Source organism: Lipotes vexillifer, unplaced genomic scaffold, assembly GCF_000442215.2.
Source record: "Lipotes vexillifer unplaced genomic scaffold, Lipotes_vexillifer_v1.1 scaffold232, whole genome shotgun sequence".
NCBI classification, from domain to species: Eukaryota; Metazoa; Chordata; class Mammalia; order Artiodactyla; family Lipotidae; genus Lipotes; species Lipotes vexillifer.
In genome coordinates, this window is record NW_006793997.1 from 3,045,802 (window position 1) to 3,060,243 (window position 14,442).

The 14,442-nt window shown below is 48.3% G+C and overlaps 1 protein-coding gene across 1 annotated transcript in view; it reads right to left on the reverse strand.

Moving 5' to 3' along the window:
* Positions 1-14,442, reverse strand: part of ABCC1 (ATP binding cassette subfamily C member 1 (ABCC1 blood group)) — a 94,542-nt gene that overhangs the window by 61,733 nt on the left and 18,367 nt on the right. The window contains exons 6-8 of the mRNA XM_007466968.1: positions 12,481-12,542; positions 10,117-10,248; positions 380-610 (exon numbers count right to left, since the gene is read on the reverse strand). Of these exons, the coding sequence (XP_007467030.1) occupies positions 380-610; positions 10,117-10,248; positions 12,481-12,542 (425 nt within the window). The remainder of the gene's footprint in view (positions 1-379; positions 611-10,116; positions 10,249-12,480; positions 12,543-14,442) is intronic.

Consider the following 14,442-nt stretch of genomic DNA (forward strand, 5'->3'; position numbering starts at 1 on the left):
ACGAACATGTGGCACCAAAGAGACAGACAGAAGCAGGGAGGGAGGGAGGTAAACAGGGAGGCGACCTCCTTTCTGGGTTTAGGTTGCAGCTTTCATGCAATCTGACATTTCCCTGCTTTTGGTTTCCCGAGAGAATCCTCTATCTTCCCCCTTTTGGCTTCAGGGGAGCCTGGTAAGGTTTCTGTTACTTGCAACCAACGTGGCCTTAATTAAGATGGCTGTATTAAAGCAAAGCATCAGGCAAAGCAGGTAAGGATGTAGAGGCCTGGCCCCGTGCCCTCGGGAGCATGCCACGTGACCCTAAGGGAGGGTGAAGGGTGTCGCAAGTGGAAGGTCAAGGACGTGAAGAACTACCCGGCTGAGAGGGAAGAGGCCTTACTTTAAGATCTCTGGGCCGGTAAACATCATCAGGTCGTGCACAGCCTTGAACAAGAAGCTCATGAGGAAGTAGGGCCCAAAGGTCTTGTATAACACCTTGAACAGGGACGGGTTCCAATCCTTCTGGGGGGACTTGATGATCAAAGCCTCGGCCTCCTCGTTCACATCCACCTTGGAACTCCCTTTCGGCTTGGCGGGATCCTTGGAGGAGTACACGATCTTCACCGGCTGTCTGGAACACGAGGAGCAAGGAGCAGTTGTGGGGTCTGCCAGACACTCAGCCCACCGGCCAGGAGAGGGCAGGAGAAGGCCCCCCCCAACAGGGAGGCCTAGACAAAGAAAACCAGTCGCTGCAGAAAAGCAGCTTAGCACGGTGACTCTGACCACAGACTCAGGATCCTGGCCAGCTGTGTGACTTTAGGCAAGTGCCTTAACCTCTCTAGGCCTTAGTTTCCTCATCTGTACAATGGGGAAATAGTAGGACCTACCTCACCTATACATGACTTAATATAGGTAAAAGGCAGAGAAAAGTGCCAACCCCAAAATGACCTACAGATTCAGTGCAATCTCTATCAGAATCCCAGCTGGCTCTTTATAGAAATGGAGAAGCTAATCCTAAAATTCATATGGAAACTCAAGGGATCCAAAAGAGCCAAAACAATCTTGAAAAAGATAAGCAAAGTTGGAGGATTCACACTTCCCGACTTCAAAACTTACTATGAAACAACCATAATCAAGACAGGCATGAGGTTGAGCATATACAGAGATCAATGCAACAGAATTAAAAATCCAGAAATAAACCTGATTGATTTTGACGAGGTTGTCAAGGCCGTTCAACGGGAAAAGAATAGTTTTTTCAACAAATGGTGTTGGGAAACTAGAGAGTTGCAGGCAAAAGAGTGAGTTGGACCCTCACTTCACACCATATACAAAAATTAACTCGAAATGGATGAAAGACCTAACATAGAGCTAAAACTATAAAATTCTTGGAAGGCAACAGAGGGGGCAAAACTTTAGGACCTTGGATTTAGCAATGGATTCTTAAATACGACCCCAAAGGCACAAGCAACAAAAGAAAAAATAAACTGAACTTCATCAAAATCAAAAACTTTTGTGCTTCAAAAGACACCACCAAGAAAGTGAAAAGACAACCCACAAAATGGGAGGAAATATTTGCAAATCAAAACTCTGATAAGGGACCTGTAACTAGAGCAAATAAAGAACTCTTACAAATCAATAAGAAAAAGACAACGCAACCATAAAAGGCGCAAAGAAGACATGCGAACGGGGTAAGCACATGTAACGTTGCTTAACATCTTAAGTCATCAGGGAAATGCAAATCAACACCAGGATGAGATACGGCTTCACACCCGCTAGGATGGTTATCAAAAAGTCAGATAACAACAAGGTCTGCAAGGATGTTGAGAAATCGGAACCCTCAGACATGCCCCTGTGAAGTCCCCTCCCACTTGTAAAAGGATATTGCAGAAATGATGGAGAGAGAGTGTCATTCCCAAGATTAGGCTGCAGAAAACACTGTGGCTTCTTTCTTGCCCTCTCATGGATCATTCACTCTGGGCAAAGCCAACTGCCGGGTCAAGAGGACACTCCACCAGCCTCCTGGAGAAGCCCCCATGGTGAGACCTTGCCAACAGCCAGCACAGTCTTACCAACCACGTGCAACGTGGAAGCAGATCCACGGCCCCGGTCAAGGCTTCAGAGGACTGCAGCCATGACAGACCCTGAGCCAGAACTACCCAGCTAGACCCATCCCAGACCCCTGACCCAGAGACCCTGTGTGACATAGTAAATGTTCATTCTTATTTAAAGCTGCTACGTTTGGGGGTGACCTGTTATGTAGCAACACATACAGCTTCCCTCTCCCAAAATGCAGTCAAAGCAACATCCTCAAAAGGCCAAACGTGGGATCCATCCCTGAAATGTGCACCCAAGCTTCATCCCCATCGTCCACCCGACACAATCGTCCACTGCATGAGCTCTCTGAACATCGTTTAATCACAGGGGATTCTTGCCTCTCCCATCTAAGCCACATCTGACCATTTGGACCAAGTGAAACGCCCTCCTGGAGACCACAGCCTCCCAACCTGCCTTGGAGGGGACACCCTCCTCCGTCCCCACTCCAAACCGTGGGCACTGGTCTGGGCTCTGTCAAGTCGGTATCCTTCCCCTCGATGCTCCTCACCCCAGGAAAGGACCAGAAACATGGGAATCATCCCTGAACTTTTCTCCTCCACGCTCCCAGCTCTAGTCAGGCACGTGTTGTGTCCATCCCACTCCCGGGATGTGTGCAGTCATCCATCCACGCTTTCCATCGCCACAGCCTCTGACCCATGCAAGTGACCATCGCTGGGGCCTCCTCCCCACTCCCCCCATTTCCTTCCACTCTCGTTCCCTAACAACCAAGTCCCTGCACAGCAGCCAGTGGGATCCTCCTAAAGCGCATCACCCCAACCTCAACGCCACTGCTGGCCTCCCACTGCATCCAGAATAAAATCTAAACTCTGCGTGAAGTTGCAGAATTTCCTATGGCTGCTGCAACAAATTAACACAAACTCAATGGCATGAAATAACACAAATTTAACATCTCATAGTTGTGGAGGTCAGAAATCTAAGGTGGCTCCATGTATCTTTGGGACCTGTCAGCTGTGGAAGTCTCCCTTCCTAGCCATGGAAGAGCACATTCTTGTTTATTGGCAAAGCTGTCACTATTTAACTGGTATCAGATTCTGATACCAGAATACATTCTTCACTTCAAAAACCTGGAGGGTACTGGGTTATTGGGCAAACATCTAACTACTGTTGAAATGTTTCTAGGAAGCTGAACTAATTGTTCCAATGGATGATGGAAAATATAACAAAATATCAAGATATCCAAAGCAATACGGACGAAGTCTTATTTAGCATCCTGTTGTACACTGCCAACTGTCATTTTAAATCTCAAGTATGGTATTTAAATGGAGAATAAAGGAGTGCTTCCTTGCTATATAAATAAAATGCTTGATTTGTACAGACTAAAAAAAAAAAAAAAGAAAAAAGAGATCTAAGGTGGGCCTGCAGGCTCCATGGGAGAATCTGTTTCCTCCTCTTCCAGCTTCTAGAAGATGCTTACAGGGACTTCCCTGGTAGCGCAATGGTTAAGAATCCGCCTGCCAATGCAGGGAACATGGGTTCAGTCCCAGGTCCGGGAAGATCTCACGTGCCGCGGAGCAACTAAGCCCATGCGCCACAACTACTGAGCCTGTGCTCTAGAGCCCGCAAGCCACAACTACTGAGCCCATGCGCTGCAACTACTGAGCCCGCATGCTGCAACTACTTAGCCTGTGCACCTAGAGCCCATGCTCCACAACAAGAGAATCCACCGCAACGAGAAACTCGTGCACTGCAACAAAGAGTAGCCCCCGCTCACCAAAACTAGAGAAAGCCCGCGCACAGCAACAAAGACCCAACGCAGCCCAAAAAGAAAAAAAAAAAAGCAGCCCACACACCTGGGCACGTGGCCCCTGCCTCCATCTTCCAAGCCAGCCGCACAGCATCTTCTCTCTCTCACCTCCTGTCTCCTCCTTATAAGGACCCTCGTGATTATGACATCAGGCCCACCCCAATAACCCAGAATAGTCTCCCATCTCAAAATCCTGAACTGAATCACATCTGCAAAGACCCTTTGCCATGTAACATATTCACAGGTTCTGGGGATCAGGATGTGGACATCTTTTTTTTTTGGTGGGGGGGTCATTCCACCAACCACAGAGGATTATTTCTATTTTTCGTGTTGTCAGTGTCACTGCGGAAGCTTCCCTGCTCACTTTACTGACTTCCTCTGAAGCTGGGATTCTGGCGGGGATTTTTAGTATGATTTCATTCAGCACACACATGCCCTCTTGGAAAGGAGGACAAGAAGGCAGGACCCGGGGGCAGGGAGTGGTTGAGTCGTTCCCCCCTCCGCATTCATTTTCTGCACCACGTCCTAAGCTGGGCCCTGGCCCTGGGCCTGCCTGGGCTGCCACTGACCCAGGCTGTTTTCTGTGGCCAGGAGACGGGTGGCCAAAGGGCCAGGGAGAAGGTCTCAGGAGGGCAGAGAGGAGGAAGGCTCAGGCCTGGGGGGAAGGGGTCTAGAGAAGTGGAAGGGACCAGCTACGGCCGAGTCAGGAGAGAAAAAATACCCAGTGAACAAGAGCCCTCCAAGGGAAGCTGGCGCTCCTGGAGGGTGAGGAAGAAAGCAGGGCACCTGAATGGTCTGGCTGGGAAAGAAAGGAAAGTTGGAGAGGGAAGGTCTGAGTCAGAAGAAAACTGCTCAGGACAGGGGAACAGGGAGGGGTGGGGAAGCTGGAGACTGGGAAGAAAAAGGAACTTGCTCACCCAGGGGATTTCGATACAGGCAAAGGTGCCCATTGCTCTCTCCTCCACGAATGCCCTGCTCTGGGCCAGGCCCTGGGGAGAGCCCCACCATCGAGCAGCCCTGTGAGAGAAACGGATCAGCCGTGTGAGGGGGACTATCATGGGGGCTTCCTGGAGGAGGCGACATCAAAGCTGAGACCTGCATGATGAGGGATAGAGTCCACTTGGGGAGGGAAAGGGTGCTCTAGGCAGGGGAAACAGGATGAGCAAGGCCTGGAACGAAGGGATTTTGAAAAGAGGTGAGGCAGCCCTTCCAAGAACCTCAAGTAACCAGAGCAGGGCTGAGAGAGCAGACTGGGAGGTGCGTGAACCAACCAAAGGGCCATGAGGAGCTATTGCAGGCTTTGTTTGCCATTTGTTAAACCAATAAGATCTCTAATGTTGAGGCAAAGGCGAAAAACTTCAAACCTATAAAGATCATAGCTCAATTAAAACTAAATTTTCTGGATGTATTCTGAGCACTGTCTTTGATCCATAATACCCAGTATAACACAGAAGGGCAGATTTGACCTACAACTGCAGAGAATGGATTTTACACCCTTAACTCACATTTTCATTCTCCTTAGAGCTCACAATATACGGGATAACGGTTTTGGAAACCACAGATGGGCATGGCAGTCACCTCCCCACTCCCACCCCTCCAGCCCCGCAAGGAAAGTATAGCCCCGGCAGGATTTTGACTGTGCTGAGCACAAATACAAATGACTCAAGATAATTCTTTCCCTTTTTGTTGTTGTTGTCGTAGAGTGCTTTTTGTTTCACAAAAACAGGCTGTGAAGGGGGTTTCTTACCCTCTGATGCCACAATGACTGGGCCAGAAACCAGACCCTCTTTGAGTACAGGACCATCCCAAAGGACCAAGATCCTACCAGGCATCCATGTAGGTGAAGAGCCTGCCGAAAATCACCTAAATCTGTGGGGGTTTTGTTTGTTTATTTGTTTGTTTTTGCCACCACCGAATGCTTGTGGGATCTTAGTTCCCCGACCAGGGATCGAACCCGCGCCCCCTGCAGTGGAAGCGCAGAGTCTTAACAATTGAACAGACAGGGAAGTCCCCAAATCACCTAAATCTACACTCTTAACTCCAGCTTTGGCATAAATCCATACACAGAGTGTTTTGTGGGGTTTTTTTGCAAGTTTAAATATACCTCGATTTTTTTCAGAAATGTAGTCAGTGTGCAAATTAAGTTCTGTTCAGAAATTTGCCAAGCATGAATCACCACTTTGCAAAACCTTGTCCATGAGGGTGATTAATGGTTCTGATCTCCACAACTGCAAGACTGGGTCGGTCAGGATTTGCTGCTGCCACACTTTGCTGCTCCACTTATGAGCACTCAGCGATTCTTCATTCTCTATTCTAGCATGTGCCTGAGCGTTTACACACAGACATACATGGATGACGTTTTATTACAAATCCCTTGCCTTTTAGTCTTCTGTTAAAGTTGAGCAAGAACACTTTGTTGGTTTTTAAAGTAAGATACATGAGTGGGTTATTTTTATATATTTCCTGAAAGTACATTTAAGGAGGTGTTACAATATCTTTATTACTCAAGGGGGTAATGGGTCTGAAAGGCTGGGAACCATAGCTTAACACCCGTATTTTGGAGCATTTTGTTTTCTTTGTTTTTGTTTGTTATTTGCACTCCTTTATGAAGTAGACACAATTAAGTAAAATGGTCACCCTTTCTTTAAACACTACTGCTTTTTTATATATTGCTTTATTGGAGTATAACTGATGTAAAATCAAGTTCACGCATTTGAAGTGTACAATTTGATGAGTTCTGACATATTTACACACCTGTCAGACCATCAGGGAAACCAAGAAAATGAACACGCCCATTACCCCCAAAGAGCTCTCCTCTCTGTAATTTCTCCTCCCATCTCACTACCTCCCCCTACCTCAGGCAACCACTGATCTGATTTCCATCACTACAGACTTGCTTTCATTTTCTGGAATTGTATATAAATGGAATCACCTAGTATGTACTGTTGCCTGGCTTCGTTCACTCAGCGTAATTATTTAAAGATTTTCATGTGGCTCAGTGTACCAACAGTTCATTCTGTTGTTTTGCTCAGAAGTGTTCCCTTGCATGGCTACACTGTGATTTGCACATCTATTCACTTGTTAATGGTTGTCTGGGTTACTTCCAGCTTTGGCCATCACACATAAAGCTGCTATGAACATCCCTGTACAAGTTTATGAACATATGTCTCCAGTTCTCTTGGGTGTACACCTAGGAGTAGAACGGTTAGGTGGTATCATAACTACCTAACTTTTTAAAAAAACTGCCCAAGTCTTTTCCAGAGCCGCCAAACCATTTTATAATCATTCCAGCAGGAACCACAGTCCAAAATGGCCTTAACCTATGGGAGGCCATAAGTTGAGAAATTTCCACTCCATTTTGTGAAACTCAAAATCATCTAATGAAAACCAATGAGGCGCTGGATTTTAAAACCCAAAGGTCAGGGGAGCAGCTCAGACCTGACTCCCGAGAGGAGTCACTCAGGGGTGAGGAGAACTGGGGGTGGGGGGGAGGTTGAGACCCAAGGCCAAGAAGCCAAGGCAGCCCTGCCCAGGCTGCGGTCACCTGTTCCCCGGGAGCCCTGGGGCACCCAGCAGCCCAGAGCACAGGACTCTCCCCTCCCCACCCATGCCCACAGGGGTCACAGGGCCGGATGTGGCTCACGCCTCTGGGAACAGAGCCACTGACCCATCTGCCCCTACTCTCGCCCCACAAACCACCTTCCCCAGCACAGCCTAACTGGTTGATATAAAATAGAACTCCGGGCATGCCGCTGCCCTGTGTAAAACCCAGCGGTCTTCTTACCGCATTTGGGATCAACCTCAGAGCCAGTACCATAGCCTATGAGATCCCTGCAAACACTTCTCCTACTTTATCTCCTCCTGTTCTCCCCACCTCTCACTCCACTCAAGCCATACGGGGCCCCTTGCTGCTCCATAAGCATGCCACACTCACCTCTACCTCAGGACCTTTGCACTAGCTGTTCCCGTGAAACGGAAAGCCCTTTCTCCACATTTGCACGCGGCTCACTCCCTCCTTTGACACGAATCTCTGTTCAGAGAGGCCATTCCTTACCACCAAACCTGCATCAGCTCCCACAGTCACCCTCACCCTCATTTCCCCATTTAATCTCGTCATCACACTAAGGCTCTTCAAAGTTTCTCAACAGTGTGTGTTTGACTCCCAACTCCCTGTGTCCCACACGGAATGTAAGTGGCACCAAACAAGGAGCCTGTCTATCTTGTTCCACTCTCTGAACCCCCAGGGCCTAAACCGCACTCAGCATATCAGCAGTAATCAACTGCATCTGCTGAACGAACCAACAGAGGGCCAGGCCCATGATGGAGCTTTATGCTGTATGGCCAGTCCTCTTCCCACGAAGCCTCATTGCCAGCCCCTCCTACAACATCTGCAGCAACCGGCTCACTGGGTGAGCCCCATGGGGCAGCACGGTGGGCATCCCCTGCCACCCAACGTGGGAAGGAGACGGAGCCAAGCAGTCAGCGAGGCTCGGGTAACTCAAGCTGAGGACGCAGCCATCTCATCAGGAAGGAGGCTGCAGGCCAGGCCGAAGGAAACCAGAGACCCTACTTCTGCCTGAGAACCTCCAACTGGGTCACAGACATGGGACCCGGCCAGAGCCGTGTGTGCACAGAGCACCGGCCGTCTCCTCACAATGCCAACCACAGAGGATCAAGCTCAATCCACCTCCCAAGGGACAACTTCTCCTCTGTCCGTGAGGATCCGCTCTGACCCCAAACGGGCCACGGCACAGACTCACAAGTCCTCTTGCTGATGTCCTGGTGGCAAGCACAGATGTCCCACATTCCCATCCACAGCCTGAGTGAAGACCTGGAACTCCTGCAATGGGTGAGGAATCAGACCTAGATCCTGGGCCTCTCTCCTGGGAGGCCAGCTGCTCTGCGGGGCCACACACCAGGCTGGGCTCTCGTCAGCCAGCTCTCCAAGGTGGACAACAGGCCCAACCCCATAACGACAACCAAAGTAATGACACTGTCCCCTGCCACCAAATCCCTCGTGATTTCTCTTCCGGCTCCTCTGGACGCAGGATGCATCTTATATGTCAATGTCATGTCCTGGTTTAATCGGCAGCCATTTCTCTTTCTCACTGGTGCATAAAATAATGATGCATCGCACAACTGATGACGTCCTAGATTTGATGAAATAAGGTATGTGCTGGGGAGGCCCTGGCCTGATTCCCCAAATAACCTGATGACAGAGCTCGGGGTTGGCATGCAGGTCTCGTCGGCGAGAGTCTGAAATCCTGGACACCGAGAGTGAACCCTGATGTAAACCACAGACTCGGGGTGACAATGCTGCGTCAATGTGGGCTCATGGGTTGTCACCAATGTGCCCCTCTGATGGGGGATGCTGACAGCAGGGGAGGGGTGCACCTGTCTCTGCACCTTCTGCTCAGAACTGCTGTGAACCTAAAACTGCTCCAAAAAATAAAGGCTGTTGGAAAAAAAAAAATCCAGTACAGCCCAAACCACCGTCAAATGGGGGTTCTTAGGCTGAACACCTCAAGAAGCAGTTGACGTGGCGTGTTGAACCAAAACATTTAAAACAGCAAGAGGGGCCTCCCTGGTGGCGCAGTGGTTGAGAGTCCGCCTGCCGATGCAGGGGATACGGGTTCGTGCCCTGGTCCGGGAGGATCCCGCATGCCGCGGAGCGGCTGGGCCCGTGAGCCGTGGGCGCTGAGCTTGTGCGTCCGGCAACGGGAGGGGCCATGACAGTGAGAGGTCCACATATTGCAAAAAAAAAAAAAAAAACAGCAAAAAAAAAACTAGTAAGATTTTTCAGCAGTGAGTGTTGAGAGAACCCAAGTTACGATGCTGGGCATGACTTTATAGAGAGATTTCAAAATTTCAACTTTGATTCAGATCCACCAATGATAACAAGTGCTAAAAACTATACTAAAAAAAAAAAAAAAAAAAAAAAAAACAGCAAGAACACTCAGGATGCCAGATGCTCGGAGAGAAGCAGGGAAAATGAGACTGACTCGGGGAGGGCAGGGTCACACAGCCAGGTACACGTGCGCCAAGGTCACGGCAAACAAAATGGTTCTCCCACTTGACATCTTTCTCTCTTCTTTCCTACCCAAATTGTCTTAGCTACATGTCAGACTCTACCCCATTCTGCAGATGAGCAAACCGTGGCTCGGAGGAGGGAAGCAGCCCTCCCAGGGCCATGAAGCTAGTAAGAGGTGGAAGGATGGAGCTACGGGGTCACCCCAGTGAGTGCCCAGCCTCCCCAGGGCAGGATGCCTGGCACTTACTTTCTGGACTTCGCACATTCCTTCTTCCAGTTCTTTACCAAAACGGGCACAACTTGTTCTGACGTGTCCTCCTTATTCAGGGACCAGAGGTCAGTGCTCTCCAGGGGTTGGCGGTAGCCCTGGACCATCATCCTGTGGCCGAAACACAAGGTGGGAGGCGATGAGAGTCAGAAGGAGGAGGACGACGACCCTCCCTGCCACCACGGCCATGTGACCGAAGGCGGCCACAACTGAGGAATATCTCAATAAGGAATAATGGACATGTGGGCACATTAAATCATTATTGCTAATTTTGCTGTTAGGTCACCCAGGAAAAACAGCCTCATTTTTAGAGATACATACAGAATACTTAGAAGGAATAGCAGGATGGCTCTAATTTACTTAAAAAAAATTTTTTTAAAGCAAATATGACAAAGCATTAACCATCATTAAATCAGGTGATGAGTTTATTGAGGTTTATTTTTTATTTTTATTTTTTTTTCAGTACGCGGGCCTCTCACTGTTGTGGCCTCTCCCGTTGCAGAGCACAGGCTCCGGACGCGCAGGCTCAGCGGCCATGGCTCACGGACCCAGCCGCTCCACGGCATGTGGGATCCTCCCGGACTGGGGCACGAACCTGTGTGCCCTGCATCGGCAGTCGGACTCTCAACCACTGCGCCACCAGGGAAGCCCTATTGAAGTTTATTAAACTAGTCTTTCTGGTTTGAATACTTTCATGATAAAAAGCAAACCTAGTATTTTAACTTGTTATTTTGAAACATTTCAAACTCAGAGAAAAATCACAGGAATCTTACAAAGAATTCCTGTCTACCCTTCACCTAGTTCACGACTGTTAACATTTTAAGTGTGCTGTATCTGCCTCTGTCTCTAGATACATACATATGCAAACACATACAGGCAGACCTCAGAGACACTGTGGGTTCGGTTCCAGACCACCGTGATAAAGTGACTATTGCAATAAAGTCACAGGAATTTTTTGGTTTCCCATATTAAAGTTATGTTTACACTATCCTATAATCTATTAAATGTGCAATAGCATTACGTCTAAAAGAAACAACATACAGAGCTTAACTTAAAAATACTTTATTGCTAAAGAATGCTAAGCATCATCTGTGCCCGCAGCAAATCCTAGTAATAACATCAAACATCATGGATCACAGATCACCATAATAAATATAATAATAATGAAAAAGTTTGAAGGATTGTGAGAATTACCAAAATGTGACACAGAGACACAAAGTGAGTGAATGCTGTTCCAAAAATGGTGCCAACAGACTCGCTTGATGCAGGGTTGCCACCAACCTTCAATTTGTAAAAGACACAGTGTCTGCGAAGCGTAATAAAATGAAGTATTTCAGGGCTTCCCTGGTGGCGCAGTGGTTGAGAGTCCGCCTGCCGACGCAGGGGACACGGGTTCGTGCCCTGGTCCGGGAAGATCCCACATGCCGCGGAGCGGCTGGGCCCGTGAGCCATGGCCGCTGAGCCTGCGCGTCCGGAGACTGTGCTCCGCGACGGGAGAGGCCATAACGGTGAGAAGCCCGCGTACCAAAAAAGAAAAAAAAAAAAAAAAAAAGAACTATTTCTTTTTTCTGAACCATTTCATAGTAGGTTGCAGACTCTACACATCTTTACCCCTAAATATTAGTGTGCATCCCCCTAAGAGAAAGGACGTGCTCTGATATAACCAGAGTACAATGACCAAAATCAGGAATATGAGCCTGGCTGGCGTGACCTACAGTTCATATTCAAATTACACCGTCCTAGCGCTGTTCTTTAACAGCAACTGAAAAATAGTTAAGTAAGACAAATATTAAATTAAAAAAAAAAAACACAATGTTTGTAAAAAGTTTATAAAGACAAGGAAAAATGCCTGGGGGTTGAGGGAGGGATTTTAATAATCCCCAGTAGGATGCTGACAATGTAAAGAAAAAAATGTGCAAATAAAAGGAGGGCGAGAAGGGGGTGTATTGAGCTGTGGACGGCGGCTGCCTCTGGTGCTCTGTTGCTATTGGTCCACACTCTTACCCACTTTTCCTACGGTGCACGGGCATTATTTTTCTCATGGGGGGAAACAAGGCCAACAACAATAATTACACCTAATGCAAAAAAACAGCCAAATCCAAAGCTGAGCCAAGAGCGTGCAGCTTCTTGCCCAGGCCAAGCCGTCCACAGAGGTGCAAGCTGTTTAGGTTTATGCATTTATCACATGAATGTGGGGTCAGGGTGAGTGTCTCTGAGACCCTGGCCCAGGGAAGGCACACTCAGGACACAGCCCCATCGGAAAGGGCAAGGGAGGAAGAGCAGGGGCCCTAGTGGCACACTCATGGCCCAGCAGGCGCCCGAGGTTTGGGGACCAGGACTTACCCTGTGATCCACCAGAAGGTGATCCTGGAAAGGAAGGAGGCGCTGGATTCTGGGCAAGGATTCTAGTGGAGAGAAAGCACAGGGTGGGGAGCAAAGGGGAAATGAATGGTTAAACTCCTCATCTACGCCAGCTCTAGGCAGGGAGCAGCCAGCTGACTGCTCTTCCTCCCAGTGGACCAGCGGCCACTCTCATGCCACTGATTTTCACCCTGAAAGGGCTTCCCTCCTGAGCACCAGTGGCCTGGAAAGAAACACCTGGCAGCTCCTCCAGTTTTACCCGGTAACTGTTTCCTGAGTGTCTGCTATGTGTAAAAATGGTACAATGCGTCCCATACCTGCCTTATCTTATATCCCCACAGCAACCCAACAAACACGGCCCTACTGTTGTCCCTGCTTTAGTTCATTCATTTGTCCATTCAACAAATATTTATTGAGCATCTACAATGTGCCAGGCACTCAACAAGGTACTAGCATTATCTCATATCCTCACAGAACCGTAAGTGTGGTATTACTATTTCTTTCATTCATTCATTCACTCATTCAACAAATATTTTCTGAGCACCTACTATGTGCCTGCCACCTGTACACAAATCTGAAGAAACAGACATAACCCTAAACCAGGGCAATAACACCACCTGCTAACACTCTCTGCTAGCTAGCTCTGTTTTAAATGTTTTACACAAATTAACTCATTTAATCTTCATAACCACACTATGAGGTAGGTAAAAGCAACATCCTCATTTTGTAGTTAAAGAAACTGAGGGGCAGAGAAATGAAAAGACTTGCCCGGGGAGCCAACAGCTAGAAGCAGCGGAGATAGAATGTGAGCCCCAATCAGTCAGGGTCCGGAGAGAGACATTAATCAAACGATCACGTGAACAAATACAAAACCACAACTGTGACAAGGATCATACCCCAAAGGCAAGTCAATATTACCAGTGAGATCACTGGTATCTCACTGGGCTGATCTAGTTGACAGAGGTCAGGAAAGGCGCCCCTGAGGAAGATGGTCAAGCTGGGGTCTGAAGAGTGAGGAGAGGATAACTAAGTGAAGGGGAAAGGCAAGGCAGTCCCAGCAGAGTGACTAGTGTGTGCAAAGGCCCTGTGGTAGAGGGGAGCATAGCCAGCTTCAGGAACCAAGAGGGGGCCTGAGTAGTCTACACTGGAGGCTGTGCTAAGTCTACGCTGGAGGCCACATAAGGGATTTTGGTCTCCATCCCAAGAGCAACAGGAAATCATCAACAGATTCTAAGCAAACTTTCAAAGAACCTCTTTTCCAGAGCCACAACGACGAGCTCCAGTTCAGTGCCACACAGGCAAGGAACGGGTAATCAGCACAGAGCCTTTGAGACTGCACACAAGGGCCAAATATGTTCAGGTCTAAATCCTGAAACACAAGTGTTAGTGTAGATGGGGTCACCAGGCAGTGATGAGATCATTAGCCGAGGATGTTGCTCTGTGTTCCTCCATTTTGCAGAGATAAGATGCTGGGGAGCCCCATGAGGGAACAAACACACTCTACCCAAGTGGTTGTCAACCCTGGCTGGGGGCACTCGCAAAAAAAATACCATATCTGCCCCACCCCCCAGAGATTCTGATTTAGCTGGTTTGGGGTGGGTCTAGGCACTTGAGTTTCTGTTTTTGTTTTCAACTCCCAGAGTCTCCTTGACCAAGTGGCTGGGCAGGAAATGTATAAGATAAGCCCAGAACATCTTGTCACACCTGACGGGAGGAGGGTTGGTAAAAGGCCTCAGAAGCAACCAGAATTAGCTCCCACAAGCCCAGAAAGGGACCATTTGAGCTGCACTGCAGACAGTAAGTCAAAAGGACTGAGACACATCACAAATGTTTAAATACACAAGTTCATCTTGATACTGGAAAAGAAGAAAAACCTCTTGGTGACGCTGATGAAAAGATGGTAGTGAACCAAGTCGTTGTTTTGAAAACAGAAAAAAGAAAGAA